The 17,766-nt window shown below is 39.8% G+C and overlaps 1 protein-coding gene across 3 annotated transcripts in view; it reads left to right on the top strand.

The window, feature by feature from the left end:
* Positions 1 to 17,766, top strand: part of Ppp1r12b (protein phosphatase 1 regulatory subunit 12B) — a 215,841-nt gene that overhangs the window by 86,141 nt on the left and 111,934 nt on the right. For all 3 annotated transcript variants that reach the window (XR_012912055.1, XM_075988054.1, XM_075988055.1), the window contains one exon: positions 3,014 to 3,193. Coding sequence is in view for 2 of the 3 variants with exons in the window: in XM_075988054.1 (XP_075844169.1) it covers positions 3,014 to 3,193 (180 nt within the window). In the remaining variant the exon portion in view is untranslated. The remainder of the gene's footprint in view (positions 1 to 3,013; positions 3,194 to 17,766) is intronic.

Raw genomic sequence — 17,766 nt, 5'->3', positions numbered from 1 at the left:
AATCCTGTCTTGTGACAGGAACTGGACTAATTTCTGTACAGAAGGGATTTATAGGCTGGGATTGGTTTATTCACACGCAGCAGTAAATCCCTGTAATACTGCTTTAAGTATGAGACGGTTTCTTTTTCTTGTAAGAAAGTCCAGAAACAAGGCCAGCACAATAGCTCCAAAGTCTTTTTTTTAAAAATATTTATTTATTTATTTTATTTATTATTTATTATTTATTTATTTATTATGTATACCATATTCTGTCAGAAGAGGGCACCAGACCCCATTACAGATGGTTGTGAGCCACCATGTGGTTGCTGGGAATTGAACTCAGGACCTTAGGAAGAGCCGGCAATGCTCTTAACCTCTGAGCCATCTCTCCAGCCCCAGCTCCAAAGTCTTAAAAGATCCAGTTCTTTTTCTTTACACCATGGATTCTATCCAAGGTTTGCCTCACAGTCTGGAATAACTGCTGGAGTTCTAGCCATGGTGGCTGCATTGTGAATATGAAGTAATAGGCAAGGGGGAAGCAGGCAAAGAGAGACCTTTAAATTAGTGTTTCTTTTTTCAGAAACACTAGATCTGTGTCTCATGGGGTATTTTCAGCATCTGGCAGACCTTAGAAGATATCGATTTTGGGTAGGTACATTGTTGCCTTCGGAAATAAAGAGCACACAGAAAGGTTGGAAAGATGGCTCGTTGGGTAAAGGAACTTACATTCAAGCCTGACAGTTTTATTCCATCCCTGGATCTCACATGGTCAAAGGAAAGAACTGACTCCTGGAAATCATGTTCTGACCTCTGTGAACACATATACATGCATACAAACCCCACACACCACAGATAAATAAATGTAAAAAAAATTTAAATCTCAAAAAAAGATAATTTGAAAAATATATAGGGCACCTGTTAGGAAGGTCAGGGACAATGATTATTAGTCAGGTAACATCTGCCTTGACTGCTCATATGTTATTTCATAAGCAAATCTCTGGTATATTAAACATTATATGTATTTTTAGATGAGGAAAGCAAACCAAAGGCTTAATCATATGCCCAAGCTCACAAAGCCATTGAGGGACTGAAGCAGGTTTTATATCTAGATAATTTGTGAAAAACCTACCTATTTTGTCATGTTTTGTTTATACTGAGTTTATATTTCATTGGGTACTATTTAGGTGTTGTACAGACATTATTTTGTTTCATCATCATGAGAATTCTGCATGATAAAGCATTATTTTCCCTGTGTTATGGTGAAGGGTCAGATCTTTAAGTTGGTTGATTATTAGCACCATGTGGTTCCGTTGTGTAGTTTCTGACCCTGCTGTAGAGCTTTCCTGGCTATCCTTGAAAGTCTACTTATAAAGTTATAACATGTTTTAAAATAATAGTAAAGTTTTATTAACAATAAAATAAAGTCTCTGGCATTTCAACAGCCTAAGAAATTGCAAGGCTGGCAAGATGGCTCAGCAGGTAAAGCACAGGCCTGGCAACCTGAGTTTGAGCCCCAGAATCCATATAAAGGAGGTAGGAGAGAGTTATCCCACAGATTAACCTTTGACCACTTCCCTTATACACTGAGCACATACATACCTATAAATAAAATTTAAAAACAAAGAAATTGCAGAGAAGCCAAAATGTATTATTAACCCAAGAAGAGACTTCATCATGCTTTTGTTAAATATAAAATCTTACTTAAGGCTTTTTTTGTTTCTGTTGCTTGTTTGTTTGTTTTTTGGAGAGGAGATGGAGTCTGTTTCCCAGACTGGTCTCAAATCTTGAGTTCATGGAATTTTCCTTCTCTAACTTCCTAGTAGTTGAGAGTTATGGGTGCATACACTATTCCCAGGTTGGCACCATATTTCTTATGGCTATGCTTCTGGCTAATTTTATTAGTACTTGCTGTATACTAATAAATCTAAGAAATTATCTCCAACTTTTCAGATAAGAAAGTGAATATACATTATCACCTTATCGGAGGTATTAATTGCTTCTAGGGAAGTAGCTTATATGTTTTAGGTATAGCTTTTATCTTCAAAACTGTTATTTTTATGTGTTTCTTAATGCCATGTTTAGACTTTATGATTTGATTATCTTTTTTACACTTATTCTAATATATTTGGAAGGTTGCTGGTAGCTACTTGTAAACATTTTTGATAATAATTGTGAGTAGGTGAAAAACAGATTTTTAACGTTCACGCTTTTCATTGCTTTTCCCATCCCTGCAAGTATCAATTTTGGATCTCTGTTACCCCAGCAACAAGCTGTGACATCACAATGATAGCTTTTTGGGTGGAGAGCCAGTGGTTGCTCCTCTTTGTTAAGAAACAAAGATCTTATTTTCACATAAATGGCTTTAATTAAACAGCTTGCTGTTGCAGTCGGTAGTTAAGGTTACATATAGAATTCTGCTCGATTTCTGTTTCAGTTTCTTACTTAGGCAGCTATGAATGTAGAGAATTAAGCACTTGCGTAAATGGAAAAAGACTGCAGTTGCTGGACTAGGTGAGAGAGAACCAAATAGACTGAGGTTATAGAATAATTTCAAATGGGTAATTCAAGAAGATGATCATCAAATCTAGGTTGAGGATTGCCACAAAGACTTCCCCTGTCAAGAATTGAGGGACAGGTGAAGACTAATATCGTAAGTGATTTTAGTGTCTTTTTTCACCTGTAGTGAGATCCTGTCTCTTTGTGCATGTGTGGAGGGAGGTCAGGTGGCAATGAGTCATTTAGGACACTTGCATATGTCACTATCTTGCCTTGTGCCACAGCTGATTTTTGTTTGTTTGTTTTTTAATCTCATGCAAAAATAATCCTATAAAATGTAAGTCCTGGGCAGAAGATGTTAGACTAAGTGTATAATTATACTGTTCCAATATTTAAGAGCTCAGAATTAACAAACCAACAAACAAAATCTGAGCAAGGAGATTCTCATTAGATCTATGCCTTTCCTTTCTCTGTGCCAGTGTTTTGATTATACCATGCCTGACCATTTTCCTTTTGCTCCTGTCTTTCTTAATTTCAGGACTCCTTATAAGTCCCAGCCTGACTCAACAGCAGAGAAAACAACAGATGGTGTCTCTTCTAGTCCTCTGTGTGTGATCACCAATCGCCCTGCACCAAGCACTGCCAATGGGGTTCCTGCTGCCGCAGTGTTCTCCTCCACTGGAACGGACTCCTCTGGGGAAGCCCGGGAGAAGAGGAGGTATGAGGTTCCTGATGCATTTGCAGGGCTCTGCTCTGAGTTGAGAGACAGAGAAGTGGGTATGAAGTCCTTGACCCACGCTCAAATAGAGCTTAATTTTACTGTTATGTCTTAGGTTGGAAGTTTTTTTTTTGTGGTGGAGGTCTTATTTCTGACTATTTAGTATTATGTTCTGTATGTAGTCAGACCTTTTTCTATTTGTCTTATGATAATTGACAGGTATATATTTGCCTTTTGTGATATGGAGCTTGAAGCAAAGAGAAAGAAAGATCCTTCATTTTGTTCTGAGTTTTCTGTGATCGCTCTGTGCAGCAGAGTAATACTGTGAAAAAAATCTCAAAGAAGCAGAGCTGGGTGTATAGTTTTATACATGTGAGAATACTACCCAGGAAGGAAATGAACGTTTATGGTGATGCGGGATTGAGATCTGCTGTCTGCAGTTGAGACTTGCTGTGCTCCTCAGGCTGGCTTCGATCTTTTGATCTTGCATTAGCCTGCCTGAGACTAGGAGTCCAGGTGGTTACTACCATGCTTTGCTGCACTGCAGTGGTTTTAGAGAATCTGAGAGAGCAGATGTAGATCAACATGAGACAGATCTGAAGAAGAGCAGGGCTGTGTATTTGTTAGAATTAAGATATTGTGGACAGTGCGACAAAAGGAAAAACTGCTGAGCATTGTGTCCAGCTTGAGCTCTATGAAATCCAGTGTGCGTCAAAGACTGAGGCTTTGGTATCACTTTCTAAAACTAGAAAAGGAGACAAACCTTTATTGAGATTTAGATTTTTAGTTTGATTTATTTTCAGTATCCAAAAAGATATTCTTCTATTTCTCAGTGTGTATGTGTTTGTGAGAAACCAGGAAATGCTGTCTAAAAGATACAGTACCAAACTTTTTAGTTATTTGCTTATTGTGAAGACAACCTAAAGCACACATTTTGAGAAAGGAGGGGGAAGTTAAGTGTATTGAAAAATAGTATTTTCCTATTCTTTTCTTTTCATAAAATTATAAGAAAATCAGTTTTCTGGACTAATGGGTTTCTGAGCCAGTAGTGGTCCTCTTTTCTTTTTAAGGAGACATTTTTGTGTGTATGTATGAGTGCATTGTGTGCGTGCGTGTGCATGTGCACACACATGTCATTTGTGTTGCTGGTACCTTTGGAAACCAGACAAAGGTGTCAGATATCTTGGAGCTGGAGTTACAGGAGGTTGTGAACCTCCTGATACGGGTGCTGGGACCCAAATTTAGGTCCTCTGGAGGAGCAGCAAGTGTTCTTAAGAGTGGAATCATTTCCCTAGCCCCCAGTTATCCTCTTCTACTTGGCTTCTAGCCAAGTAAACATTAATAAGTCAGTCTTAAATGTATAATGCTTGTGCATTTTTTACTAGTGCACAAAGAAGTACCATTAGTTTCATCTGAGAAACTAAATTTAAGAGCAGTCTTTTCTCCAACCAAGAAGTCACTCTCTAAAGTATTTCTTAGGTCAGGAGAGATGACTCAGTTGATAAAGTGCTTTCAAGTATGGGAACATGCGTTCTCAGCAGCAGCAGCCAAGTAATAGCAGGCATGGCATCTCACATCTGTGACCTCTACTTGGAGGAGACAGAAGTAGGCAGTCTGGGAGCTTCCCTGGCTGGCAGTGTAGTCAATCCATGACCTCCTGGTTCAGTGAAAGTGAAGAAACAGTTAAGGAAGACACCATCCCCCACACAGCTGCATAAGCATGTACATACTCACACAAATACATACACCCACACCTCCCACACAAACTGTTTCTTAGCTGAGAGAAATAAAACAAGTTAAATTTATTAAGATTGTGATCCTCGGAAAGGTGGAACAAGATGTTTGTTTTCAGGCTGTGTTGAATTGCTGTGTCAATCAGAGAATCATAGAGGCACTGCCTCTGTTGATGTCATAACCTATAATGGGTAAGACAGCATTTGCTACAGATTTTGATTCTGCTTTAGTTGTTTTGTCAGGCCACAGGTATGCACTGAACACCTGGTAGTTTAATAAATAGGGTGACCAGGATAAATTTCCTTAAGAAGCAGCAAATATAAAAACAAAGGACTAACTGGGCATGAGTGGTACACACCTTTAATCTCAAGCTCGCAGGAGGCAAAAAGCAGGTGGATCTTTGTGAGTTTCATGCCAACTGGGGATACACAGTGAGACCCTGTCTACATAAAGCAAAGAAAGAACCAAACAAAAGAATTAAAAGGACTAAGCTGAGACATTAGTGAACTGTAAGTATACTGAATCAAGAGTGCATTTTACTGCCTTTAAGAAGGGCATGAAGTGGGGCTGGAGAGGTGGCTCAGCTCTTGTTGCTCTCACAGAGGATGCAGGTTCTATTCTTAGCATTCACACGGTAACTTCCAATCATTGTAACTCCAGTCCCAGGAGATCTGTGGCCATCTTCTGACTTCCACAGGCACCAAGGCATATCATATGCATTGCACACTCACATACACTCAGGCAGAACAGTCATACACATAATGACTGGCATGAGGGAAGTAGAGCGACCAGTAAAGAGCTGTTAGTCACTTGTTTTGTACTAACTTTCACTCCTTTCACAATCTTGATTGCTGCTGTTACCAGGAATCACATTAAGCGCAAGTAGTACATAGGCAAACTAGAGAAATCTGGTATGAACCTACAGGAAACATATGTGCTGATAAAAATTACAAGTGCATGTGATATATACAATTGAGCATCATTAATCTGAAAATAGAAAGTATTCTAAATTCCACACATACTCAAAATTGGTTTTGGTTTGTTTCTTGGAGACCAAGTCCTCCTGGCAGGCCTAGTATTTACTATATAGCCCAGGTTTGCCTTGAACTTATGTCAGCCCTCCTGCCTCAGCCTCCTTCAGTCTAGGATGGCATATGCTACCATACCTGACTTCACATACAAAATTACTAAAAAAAAAAAAATACACGAGATAGTTTTGGATACTGTGACAAACATCTGAGAGAAATTCTTTAACAGGAGGAAGGTTTATTTTGTTCATGACTTCAAAGATGAAGTTCATGGCCAGCTGGTTTACTGTTTTTGGGCCTGTGGTGAGGCAGAACATCACTGTTGAAGTGTGAATGAGCAAAGCTGCTCATGTCTGGAACAAGGCAGGCAGCTCCAGTGACCATCCCACCAATAAAGCCTCACCTCTGAGTGTTGTAAAATGCCTATCTGTGAGCTGTTATGATCTGGGTCAATGTTCAATTGTTGGGCCTGCTAGTTGGAGACCAAATCTTCAGTATAGGAACAGGTTGTGGGGGTTACATCATATGAAGCTTAAATGAATCTTATGTGTAGATATGGATTTCTTATCCATAATACCTTGTTATATTTATGAAAATATCTCAAAATCTGAAAAAAATTCAAAATCTGATATGCTTCTGGTCCCCAGAAGCTTGGTTAGGAAGAGCTCAATCTGTTTCATAAATAGGCAGCGTGAGTTATAAACAGTGTGTTATAGAAGAGGAACTCTTTGGGGGATCCAGGTGGCTTTCATGAGAGTGTGATGCTTAGACTGAGGTCTGTAGGATGAGTAGCAGCTAGGGGAAGAACTTTGAAGATTTGTTTTATTTTAGTGAATGAGTGTTTTGCCTGCATGTGTGTACTCTATGTGTGCCTGATGCCAAGGTAAGTCAGAAGAGGGTGTTGGATACCCTAGAACTGAAGGTATGAATGGTTGTGAACCACCATGTGAGTACTAGAGATTGAACCTGGATCTTCTACAAAAACAACACATGCTCTTAATCTCTTTTCTCCAGCCCCTAGGGAACAAACTTTCTAAGCCAGTTATGGCAATTGAAAAGATAGTCAGTGTTAAGTGGAGTCACTATGAAGGTTTTATATCTAAAGGAAACATTGCGGGGAGAGTGGTTTAAGATGAGACTTGCAGAGAGCGTGGAAAGTAGCTATACCATGTCAGTGTCTTCCAGCCAGTGATGAGCATTTGGGATTTATAGGTTATGAACTATAATGGACCAGTAGAAGAATTTTTCCAGCAGTTTTATAGAGACATAATTCTTACACCATACAACCCACATGTTTAAAATAGCAAGACATTGATTTATTTTATTTTTAGATTTATTTATTTTATTTTATTTGTGACTGTTTTGCATGCATATACACGTACTATGTGCATGCCTGGTGCCTGTGGAAATCACAAGAAGGGCATTAGATCTTTGGAACTGGAGTTACAGGTTGTTGTGAGCCACCACATCGGTGCTGAGAACTGAACCTGGGCCCCCTATAAGAGCAACAAATGCTCTTAACCACCAAGCCATCTCTTAATCCAAAGACACTGGTTTTTAGAATGTGGACTAGTATGACTATTGGCACAATGAAGTTTGAACATTTTTATTATCTGTAAGAGAAATCCTATACCTATTTCCCTCATCTCTTTACATCCCCCCAATATATTTCCTATCTTCCTATATTTTTATTATTCTCAACCTTTCATATAAATGGAAACAAGATGGGGGTTGTTGACTGACCTCTTTCTAGTATATTTTCAAAGTGAATTTACGTTGAGGCAGGTATGAGGACTTATTTATTCCTTTTTATAGTCCAGCGTTGGATATTGTTTATCTATTCATAAGTTAATCACATTTAGATTGTTTCTATCTGTTGCCTATTATTAATAATATTACTATAAACATTTGTGTGTGCATTTTTATGTGGACATATTTCTTAGTTACATACCTAGTAGTGGATTTGTAGGCAATATGCCACTAGACAATTTGAATCTTTTTTTTTTTTTTTTTTTGGTTTTTCGAGACAGGGTTTCTCTGTGGTTTTGGAGCCTGTCCTGGAACTAGCTCTTGTAGACCAGGCTGGTGTCGAACTCACAGAGATCCACCTGCCTCTGCCTCCCAAGTGCTGGGATTAAAGGCGTGCGCCACCACCGCCCGGCCCAATTTGAATCTTAAAGTATCATGAATCCCCCCCTTTTTTTTTTAAAGTTCTGGCTTTTAAACTCCGCCTGAAGTTATTAGATAGGAAAAGAATGGATAATAGGTGTGAAATGACTAGTTGAGTAGGAAAGACTGTCGTAGAAATAATATGAAAGATCGGGCTTGCACTGGGATGATGATAGACGAGGTGGAGGAAAGTGGATGGACTAAAAGTGGATTACTCAATGATTTGGAGGGAGGAGCAGATCAATGCCATGCACATATGTGGGGCCAGATGGACAACTTGTCTCTCTGCTTCCACCATGTGGGTCCTGGCACTTGAACTCAGGTTGTCAGAATTGGTGGCCAATACTGTTGTATTTATATGTAGCACTGTGGATGGGAAGCTCAGCTTTTACTGTCATATGTGATGTCGGACATACTTAGCTGGGACTTGTAATGAAGAACCTGCCTATATCAAGTTAGAACTCTGGAAGGGCTATCCAGTTCATGAGAAGTGTTCATTGTAAACCCTGCCTCAGAGAATGGAAAGGAAGGGTCTAGTCGAGATCTGGGCAGGGACAGAAGTAGCTAGAGGAAACTACTATCCATAGAATTTGGAATCCTAAGTCAGGAATTTAACACAGAAGCCAGGTCTTTGCTCTCAAAAGCTTGGGTCCTGGCACAAACATATGGTGTTACAAGTAAATAGAACCTTGTTCAATGGAGGCTCATCTAGGCAGAGCATCTAACAGCCATTTATCGAAGACTGCCATATGTTTTTCAGAGATTAAAGTTACAACGTCAGATGGGGAAGAAAACCTGTTTCCTCATCTTAAGTATTGAAAGCCTATTGGGGGAAGACAACCAAGCAAATTGAGTACTATTGTGTAATTTTTAAGTGATATGGAAAAGAAATATACAAATTGGGACTGGAGAGATGGCTCAGCAGTTAAGAGCACTTTCTTTTCTTGATTTGATTCATTCTTCTCACATTTGATTCCCAGCACCCACATCCAGCAGCTTATAACCTCCTATATGGCCAGCTCCATGGGATCTGATGTCTTTTTCTGGATTCTAAGGGCACTTGCACTCACGTGCACGTATCCATACACAGACACATACATATACACATTAATGAAAAAAATGCATCGATTTCTGTGAGGCCGTGGAAGAGGGGAATCTAAATCGGGCTGTGTAGGAACCAGTGAGGTGGGTGACTAGAGGCAACTGGAAACTGATAAACAGGGGAAGGTGGTATTTTAGAGGAAACAAGAAATTCATGAATTTTATTCCTTTCTATTCCTGAGGCTGAGGAAAGGCAAGGACACTGTAGTATTTATAAAAGTTTTTGTTTTTAATGAAAACAGATTTAGAAGGGAGTGGGGTATAGCCAAATTAATTGGGAAACAATGGATTAAGCTAAGTTAAACAGGCTTACTCAAAAAGCCTTCTGTGATCATCTGGAAAGAGTGATGGTTGAAAGTGGGGTTTGGGAATGTGTAGAATGTAGCATGTACCCAATTGGGTTGTTTTTAACCTTGTGGAAACCCCCAATTTTATGTTCCACTGGGTAGTCTTTGGAAATTGTGGAGCTAGAGAAGTAGGCAGGAACCAAATCAAGTTAGTTTTTGTCTGTGGTATGTTAAGAAAGTTGATCTTCTGATCTCAGAGCTGTGAAATAGCATAGTAGGATTTTCAGCAGAGGAATGACTTGATCACATAAAACATATCATTTAAGCTTTTCCAGAATTAAAGCCATTTAGTTTCTCCCTCTAGATAAGCATAAACTAAAGGGAGGAAAATCAGATGTTTCGAAACAGCTAAATTTTTCTTTTGAAAGAGCATGCTGAGTGGTAATTCTTCTCCTTTGAAGCTTCAGCTTTCTCTGTAATCAGCTCATTGTGGAAGTGTTTTGACTCCTGCTAGGAAACTGTGGTGGAAGCCTTGATGCCCTCATTTACAGGTCCAATTGAAATAATTCCTAGCATTGGGATAAATGAGGATTAGAAACTGGCCACAGCAAGATCTAAGCAGAAGAAAGGCAATGCTCAGAAATAATCTCCATTTGCCTTGTAATTGAAGCACTTAGACTGGGGAGTGGGACTTAGCACCCATTCACAGTGAGCTCTCCTCAGAGGTTTTGTTTTGAGGAAGTTTGTGTTTAGGACTAGCCATGGATATTTTCAGCTTTATCCTTGTCACCAGTTCTGGACTCGGCTGACCTCTGACATAGTGTTAAGTGAGCAAAGCTAGGAGCAAAGGACACGTTAGGATACCAGATAAACAGATAAAGAATGTTAACACTTGTTTTTTGGGTGGGGGAATTCTAGCTAATTCCCCTACTTTTCTGGAATTAAAAGGTATTACTGTTATAATGAAATGGAAGGAGGAAGAACAATTGAAAAAAATTGCTGAAGAACCAGTCTCCCTTGTGATACTAACTTTTGGTAATGGCTATGTCTATCCAATAGTAATTGCAATAGCCAGTCAAGGTTTTCAGAACTCTTGTGTGTGTGTGTGTGTGTGTGTGTGTGTGTGTGTGTGTGTGTGTGTGTCTGTGTCTGTGTCTGTGTGTGTGTGTTACTAGAGATTGAACCGAGGATCTGGCCTTGTTGTTTCTAGGTAAATGTACTCTACAACTGAATTACTTTCTCTAGTCCCTTTTTAAAGGAGTGGGGTAGGGACAGGAGCTTGAACTTGCTCTGTAGCCCTGGCAAAACTTGAGGATCTCCATGCCTCACCTCTTGAGTAGTTGGAACTACAGGCCTGGCTAATTGTGTTTTGTTTTCTTTCTTTTCTTTCTTTCTTTCTTTCTTTCTTTCTTTCTTTCTTTCTTTCTTTCTTTTTTTTTTTTTTTTTTTTTTGGGTAGCCCTAGCTGTCCTAGAACTCACTTTTTAGACCAGGCTGACCTCAAACTCACAGAGATCCATCTGCCTCTACCTCCTGAGTTCTGAGATTAAAGGCGTGTGCCACCACCACCCAGGTTGTTTTGTTTTCTTAAGACAAGGTCTTATTCTGTAGCCTAGGCAGCCTGTCTCAGAACTGGATTTACAGGTGTGAGCTGCTATACCCAGCTTAATTTATGGTTTTGAATACACATTTTACAACAAAATACGTAATACAATTTATTATTTTTAGAGAGAGCATGACCTTGGATTTACCAATCCCCACTTCCCAGAAAAAGCTCTAGTGCATACAGCTGCTATTGTCTTTACATGATGGAAAGGGATAGGATAGGTTCCTTACTTTAATGGAAGGATGTTGAAGCCCTAAGACCATAGAGTCCTTTCTTGTCTACTGAAGTATTACTACTTTTTAATTAAAATAATCCACATTGAGAATTTAAGTTTGATTCCAGGGCCAGCCTGTCTTGATCTACAGTCCAGAATATAGCTCACTACCCTCCAGTTTTTGGGTTGACCTGGGTACTGTAGAAAACAGAAGGGACATCTGTTTCTAATGGGCCAGATGATTTGACTGGCAGACTACAGGACAGAAATGGCAAGTGGCCAGCAGTTGGCAGATAGCTCTGCTGGAATACCAGGGCCAAGTAGCAGCTGTCACAGTCATGTAGTGGTCAAGTTCATTTTCCAAAGCTCCAAGTTTTCCTTAGCAACCGAATATAAATAATCCCCATGGCTAATATTAGAGTCTGATAGTGACTGTCTTTGCCTGCCTTTTCTCTTCTTATGTTTCCCTGGTAGCTTTTTCCTCCCCTCAACCAGCCCTGAATTGTATATCCCTCCCTCCCTCCCTTCTCCTCCTCCTCTTCCTTTTTTTTTTTAAAAAAAATAGAAATGGCTATAAATTATTTGTCTCCACAAGAGGATAAAATTGCTTATTCCTCCAAATAGCCCACATTATATTCACCTCTGCTTTGCTTCTCAGGGTATGACTCTACTGTTTGAGTCATATACCCACATACCAATCTTCTTGAATCCTTTGGAGTCTCTTTAAGCTATGTAGTTACTCCAGCTAATGTGAAGCTGTAAGCAGATTAATGTGACATCATCCTTGGAATATTAGAAACTTAAATAATTAATCCATTGTTTTTAAAACACTTAAAACTGTCTCTGAGCTAGGACAGCTGTCATTTAAAGAATTTTTTTTTTTTTTTTGGTTTTCCGAGACAGGGTTTCTCTGTGGTTTTGGAGCCTGTCCTGGAACTAGCTCTTGTAGACCAGGCTGGTGTCGAACTCACAGAGATCCGCCTGCCTCTGCCTCCTGAGTGCTGGGATTAAAGGCGTGCGCCACCACCGCCCGGTTTAAAGAATATTTTTATAATCTTCTAATCTATCTCCATTTTTGCTCTAAAATGTTTTCCTTATCTGAAAGTCTATAGCAAAGTTAAACCTATTTTTTTTATTTATTGATGCAATCTTTGTCTTCTTGTGTGAATATTGAACAAGAAGAAAACAAAGTGTATATGGTAGTAGGCAAATTATACATTGAAAATAAAATACCATCCGACAGCATCTCAGGCTACCCAGAAATTTTCTGTGAAAGCAAGGGTCAGAATTAGGAATAGCATAGAACTGAATAGTTTGAGGCAGGAAGACTGGCACAACTTTGAGGCCAGCTTGGACCTGTTTCAAAACCCACCTCAAAAAATTCAAAACTAATAAGTGAAAGAAAGGAGGGACAGGCAGTTGTGTACACACCTTTAATTCCAGCTCTCAGGAGGGAGAGGCAGGTTTCTCTGAGTTCAAGGCCAGCCTGGTCTACAAAGCAAGTTTCAGGACAGTCAGGACTACACAGAGAAACCGTGCCTCAAAAAAAAAAATGCAAAAAACAAAGAAAGGAAGGAGGAAAAATTTTAGGTTTTCTTTTTTTTTTTTTGTGCCATAATAATAGGTTTCTCCATCAACACAGTAGGTCAAATCAAGCCAAATTTAAAATGTTTAGCAACAGGTTTATTTAAGCAAGGCAACTCCTGGGCTGGTTCTCTAGTCCCAGAGATGGAGACTGGAGAAGCCCCGTACCTGAACTAAAGCAGGCAGATTATATAGGTTGTAGGTGAGGAGTGATGATGTGTCTGCCAAAAACTGGGCTTGTGCCCAAATATGGGCAAAAGCTGACCGCTTTAGGCAGGGGGTTGGGTGGCTAGGGGAGGAAGCTGCCCTCCACCAAGAATGCGAAACTGGGCTTTTTGGGGCCTTTCCTTTGTTCAGAGGTTTTCTGAGTGGGTGGGGTCTGGAGAAGGGGGGGGGAATAGGGTTTTCTGCATCTTGCATGGTGAGCTGGGGGTTCCAGCAAGCAAGGATCAATCAGGGTTGCTTTCATTGTTGTGCTTTAAGAAGTAGCCCCAGCCATCCCCATTTTCAATAACTGTCACCCTGACCAGCCATTAGCCCAACACCAACAAATCAGTAAGGTGTCACTCTGCAAGTTTCTGGGTTTTAAAATAGAATTTAAGATTATGCCATAGAACTCCAAATAATTCTGGGGGGAAAGAAAGAAAATAGTGACCCTTTGCTTGGGCCCCAGCCCTGAGGTGGCAGAATAATGAGCTTCACTGCACCAGGCTGAAGACATCATATAAAAAGAGTGGCCTGCAGCATCACACTGCTCCTCTCTATGATTTTTCTCTTTTTTCCACCCAGATTTGACTGCCTATTTTTCGAAGGCGTAGTCTCTTTGTTGCCAGGCTGGCCTCATAAGTGTTCTGGTAGAAGCTCCACCCCAGCCCCTAGCATCCATATAGCTGAAGGGTCTGGGATGTTCTGCTGGAACCTCTACTCCCATCCCCTGGCATGCATAAACCCAAAGAATCTGGAATGTTTGGGCGGAAGCTCCACCCCAAACCCCCTTCCCATCTCTCTCCAAACCCTGCTGCATCTCAGAAAGCCCACCAAATGGATGACCTGACCTTAGGGATGCTCAAGACCATTCCCACAGGATACTAAAACTTCCCCCCAGAAAACAGACATATGGTTTTCTGGTCTTCCTTTCCTGTCTCCTTTCTGGGGTTGGAAAATCATCCAGGAGTGTTTTATCCATTAAACCTGGGCTTTTTCTAATTCAGTTTAGTTGGTCTGATTTGGATTACTGAGTCGACGGAGAGACTTATGAAGTGCAGAAACTTTTCATCTCTCAAACTGTGAAATAATTTACTTGACAGTGTTCATGTTGTTACCAGTTTAAAAAAAAATCTTTCATTAAGGTCTGTACTTAGCTTCTGTAGAGTTAATACATTTGGAAATAAGGTCTACCCAAAAGTCTAAATGGTGCTACTATTTTAGATTTCAGGTTGCTTATTTCAAATATCTTTAAACCCTTCTTACTGTAGGGATTCTGTATCTCAGGGTTTTGAAACTGGGTTCTTAATGTGGGCTCACTTTCTATGTCCAGTTTCTTTGTCTGTTATAGGCATACCTCAGAGTTATAGTGATTCCAAGCTACCTCAATAAAATGAATATCACAGTAACAAAAAAAGTACTGTAATAAATTTTTTTGGTTTCCCAGTACATATAAACATAATGTTTACTATTTTTATAGTCAATTTTGCCATAGCAATGTCTAAAAATACAATGTATGTAACCTTAATTTAAAAATACTTTATTGGTCTGACAAGATGGCTCAGCAGATATAAAGGCACTTGCCACCAAGCCTGATGACCTGAGCTCAGGCCCCAGAACCATGTGATAAAAGCAAAGAACTGACTTCCACAAATTTTCCTCTGAAAATACATACACTGTGGCACTCCCTACCCCCCAAAATAAGTAAATGTAATTTAAAGTTGTTGGGTTTTTTTTAAAAATACAACTTGACAAACTAATATTTTTGCTAGTGAGGCTTTTATCCCCATATGGATGCTTGCTAACTAGTCAGGGTTGTGGTTGCTGAAGACTGAGGTGGCTATGAAAATTTCCCACATTCAGTGATTTTCCCCTTCTCAGGAGGTTGCCTTTAGCATGCTGTGCTGTTGAGTGGGATGTGACCCTCAGTGGAGCTTCTTTCCCGGTGATTTTCTCTCAGTTCCTAAGGTATATAACACCCACGTCCTTTGCGGTCCTTTCAGCAGTGTCCACGGCGCCTTCAGACTATGCCTTAAGGGACATGGAATGTGTTCATCTGTAAGAAACAATCCCACATTGGCAGTTCAGTCATCTCTCCAGATTCCGCTTCTAGTTTCCATCTCCTTTTTAAAGATTTGTTTTTGTATGAGTGTTTGCTTACATTCCTGAGCTTGCACCATGTACCTGAGGAAGCCAAGAGAGAAGTCTGATCCCTTAGAATTACAGTTACACAGATGGTTGTGAGCTGCCATGTAAGTGCTGGAAACTGAATTCATGTCCTCTGCAAGAACAGTCGGTGCTCTTAGACGTTGAGCCTTTATTTCTCGTTCTCTTCTACTGATACCACATCTGTAAGTACTGCCACCTCTGAGGGTTGAAGTCAACTTCTTCCAGCAGTGTTTTTAGTGGTATCTAGAGTCCAGAACCCTTTCTGGAAGGTTTTCATTTTGGTTTCCCCAGATCTGTCAGAGGAGTCACTGTCAGTGTCATCTATAGTCTTACAAAATCCATTTCTTAGCTAATGAGATCAAAATTACTGTGACCCATGCATGGGCTGCAGAGTAGATACTACGTCAGTATGCATAAAACTTGAGTCTCACAGATCTCCACCCCATCTCCTGGGTGACTAAGTACAGTGTCAATGAGCAGTAATATTTTGGAAGGAATCCCCCCCTTCCTAGCAGTCGTTCTCATCAGCAGGCTTGAAACATTTCTGTAACCATGTTATAAATAGATGTGATGTCATCTAGGCTTTGTTGTTCCATTTAGAAGACACAGGCAAGTAGACTTTATGTAATTCTTAGGTACCCTAAGAAGTTCATAATAGTAAGTGAGCATTGGCTTCAACTTGAAGTCACCACTTGCAGTACAGTAGCCTCTGACTTGAGAGTTTATTGTTTGGAGGCAGATGTTGCCTTTTCCTCTTGAGTTCCCAGAAGACTCTTTGTTAGTAAAGGCTTTTTTTGCCTCCATTGGCAGTCTTGCTTGGTGCAGCGTCTTTCATTGGGGACTCAGCTTCTACTTCAGCTCTTGCTGCCTCACCTTCACTCCTATGTTACAGAGATGGCTTCTTTCCCGAGTCGTTCCTCAGCCCCTGCTGGCCTCAGACACTACTTCTACAGCTCCCTCACCTCAGCCTCAGGAGCTGAGAGAGCTAGGCCCTTGCCTTGACTTAGGCTTTGGTTAGGAAATGCTGTGACAGGTTTTATCTTCTGTCTAGATACTTCCTCCATATTAACAAGTCTGTTTCACTTTCCTACCATTCGTGTGTATGTTGGAATAGCACTTAATTTTGTTATGTATTTTCATTCACACACTAGCATGAGACCTAGTGGGTTTTCTTTGCTATTGATATGATTTCCTCACTAAACAGCTATTTCTATTTTCCTCACTAAACAGTTATTTCTATCTTTTGATTCGAAATGAAAGATTTGTAACTCCTTTCACTCGAACACTTAGAAACCTCTAGAGTTACTAGTTTCATTATTCTTGTATCTCAGAGAATATGGACACGTGAGAAGATGAAGAAACAGAGAATGACAATTGACAGAACAATCAAAGCAAATGCAGCATTTATTGATTAACTTCACTGTCTTATATGGATATGGTTCATGACACTCAAAAACAGTTACAGTAGTAACACCAGGTATTACTGATCACGGATTTTTAGGACATATGTAATAATGACAAAGTTTGAAATAAGATGAGAATGGTCAAAACATAAAACAGATGTGAAGAGGGTTGGAGAGATGGCTCAGTGGTTGAGAGCACTGACTGCTCTTCCAGAGGTTTTGAGTTAAATTCCCAGCAACCACAAGGTGGCTCACCATCATCTCTAGTGGGATCTGATGCTCTATTCTGGCATAAAAGTATACATAGAGCACTCATATATATAAAATAAAGAAATAAATCTAAAGAACAATAAGCAAAACGTAAAGTAAGCTCATATGGGTGGAAAATTGCATCATTAGATGTACAAGAAGCAAGGTTGCTGCAAACATTCCATTTGTAAATGTATTATCTACGGGTACAGTAAAATGGAGTATAGCAAACAAGCAATGGCCATTTTACAGAGTCATGCATTGCCATGGTGTATTTCTAGATACTAGAGGAAATTTTTTACCATGGTAGCATAGTAAGTGACAGCCTTGCATAGGACCCTTTATGTGCTTTTTCTTTCTTGAGAAGAGAATCCTAGAAACTCAGCACTTGGATAGTTGGAGGCAACAAACTAGTGATTGACTCTTGTAGGTACATCCTTACTTCAGGAACACTCTGTTTTTGTTTGTGAGAAAGATGAACGTGCTTTGAGATTGGTTATAGGAATGTCTGCATAAGTGAATGTACTGAAAACAGTTGAACAGTATACTTCATGTACAAATGAATCCTGACCCTGTAAAGCTATTTAAAAACATTACTGTTGTTTAGCTCCAGTGAACAGTTCTGGGAGGGAAGACCTGGATGCTGTCTGCTAAGAATTAATATGATGAGACTTGGGTCTTAAATTAAAATGTCTATTATCTTTTGCCATTTCTGTTGTTAAGCACTGCTTTCAGAATAAAATTGCACTTTTCCAGAAACAAGGACATATTTCATGCAGTGCCTTAACACATCACATAATGCATCAAGAGTAGAGACTTAAAAAAT

The sequence above is a fragment of the Microtus pennsylvanicus genome, chromosome 10 (genome assembly GCF_037038515.1).
Source record: "Microtus pennsylvanicus isolate mMicPen1 chromosome 10, mMicPen1.hap1, whole genome shotgun sequence".
Classification (NCBI taxonomy): domain Eukaryota; kingdom Metazoa; phylum Chordata; class Mammalia; order Rodentia; family Cricetidae; genus Microtus; species Microtus pennsylvanicus.
This window is presented reverse-complemented; position numbering and strand designations above follow the sequence as displayed.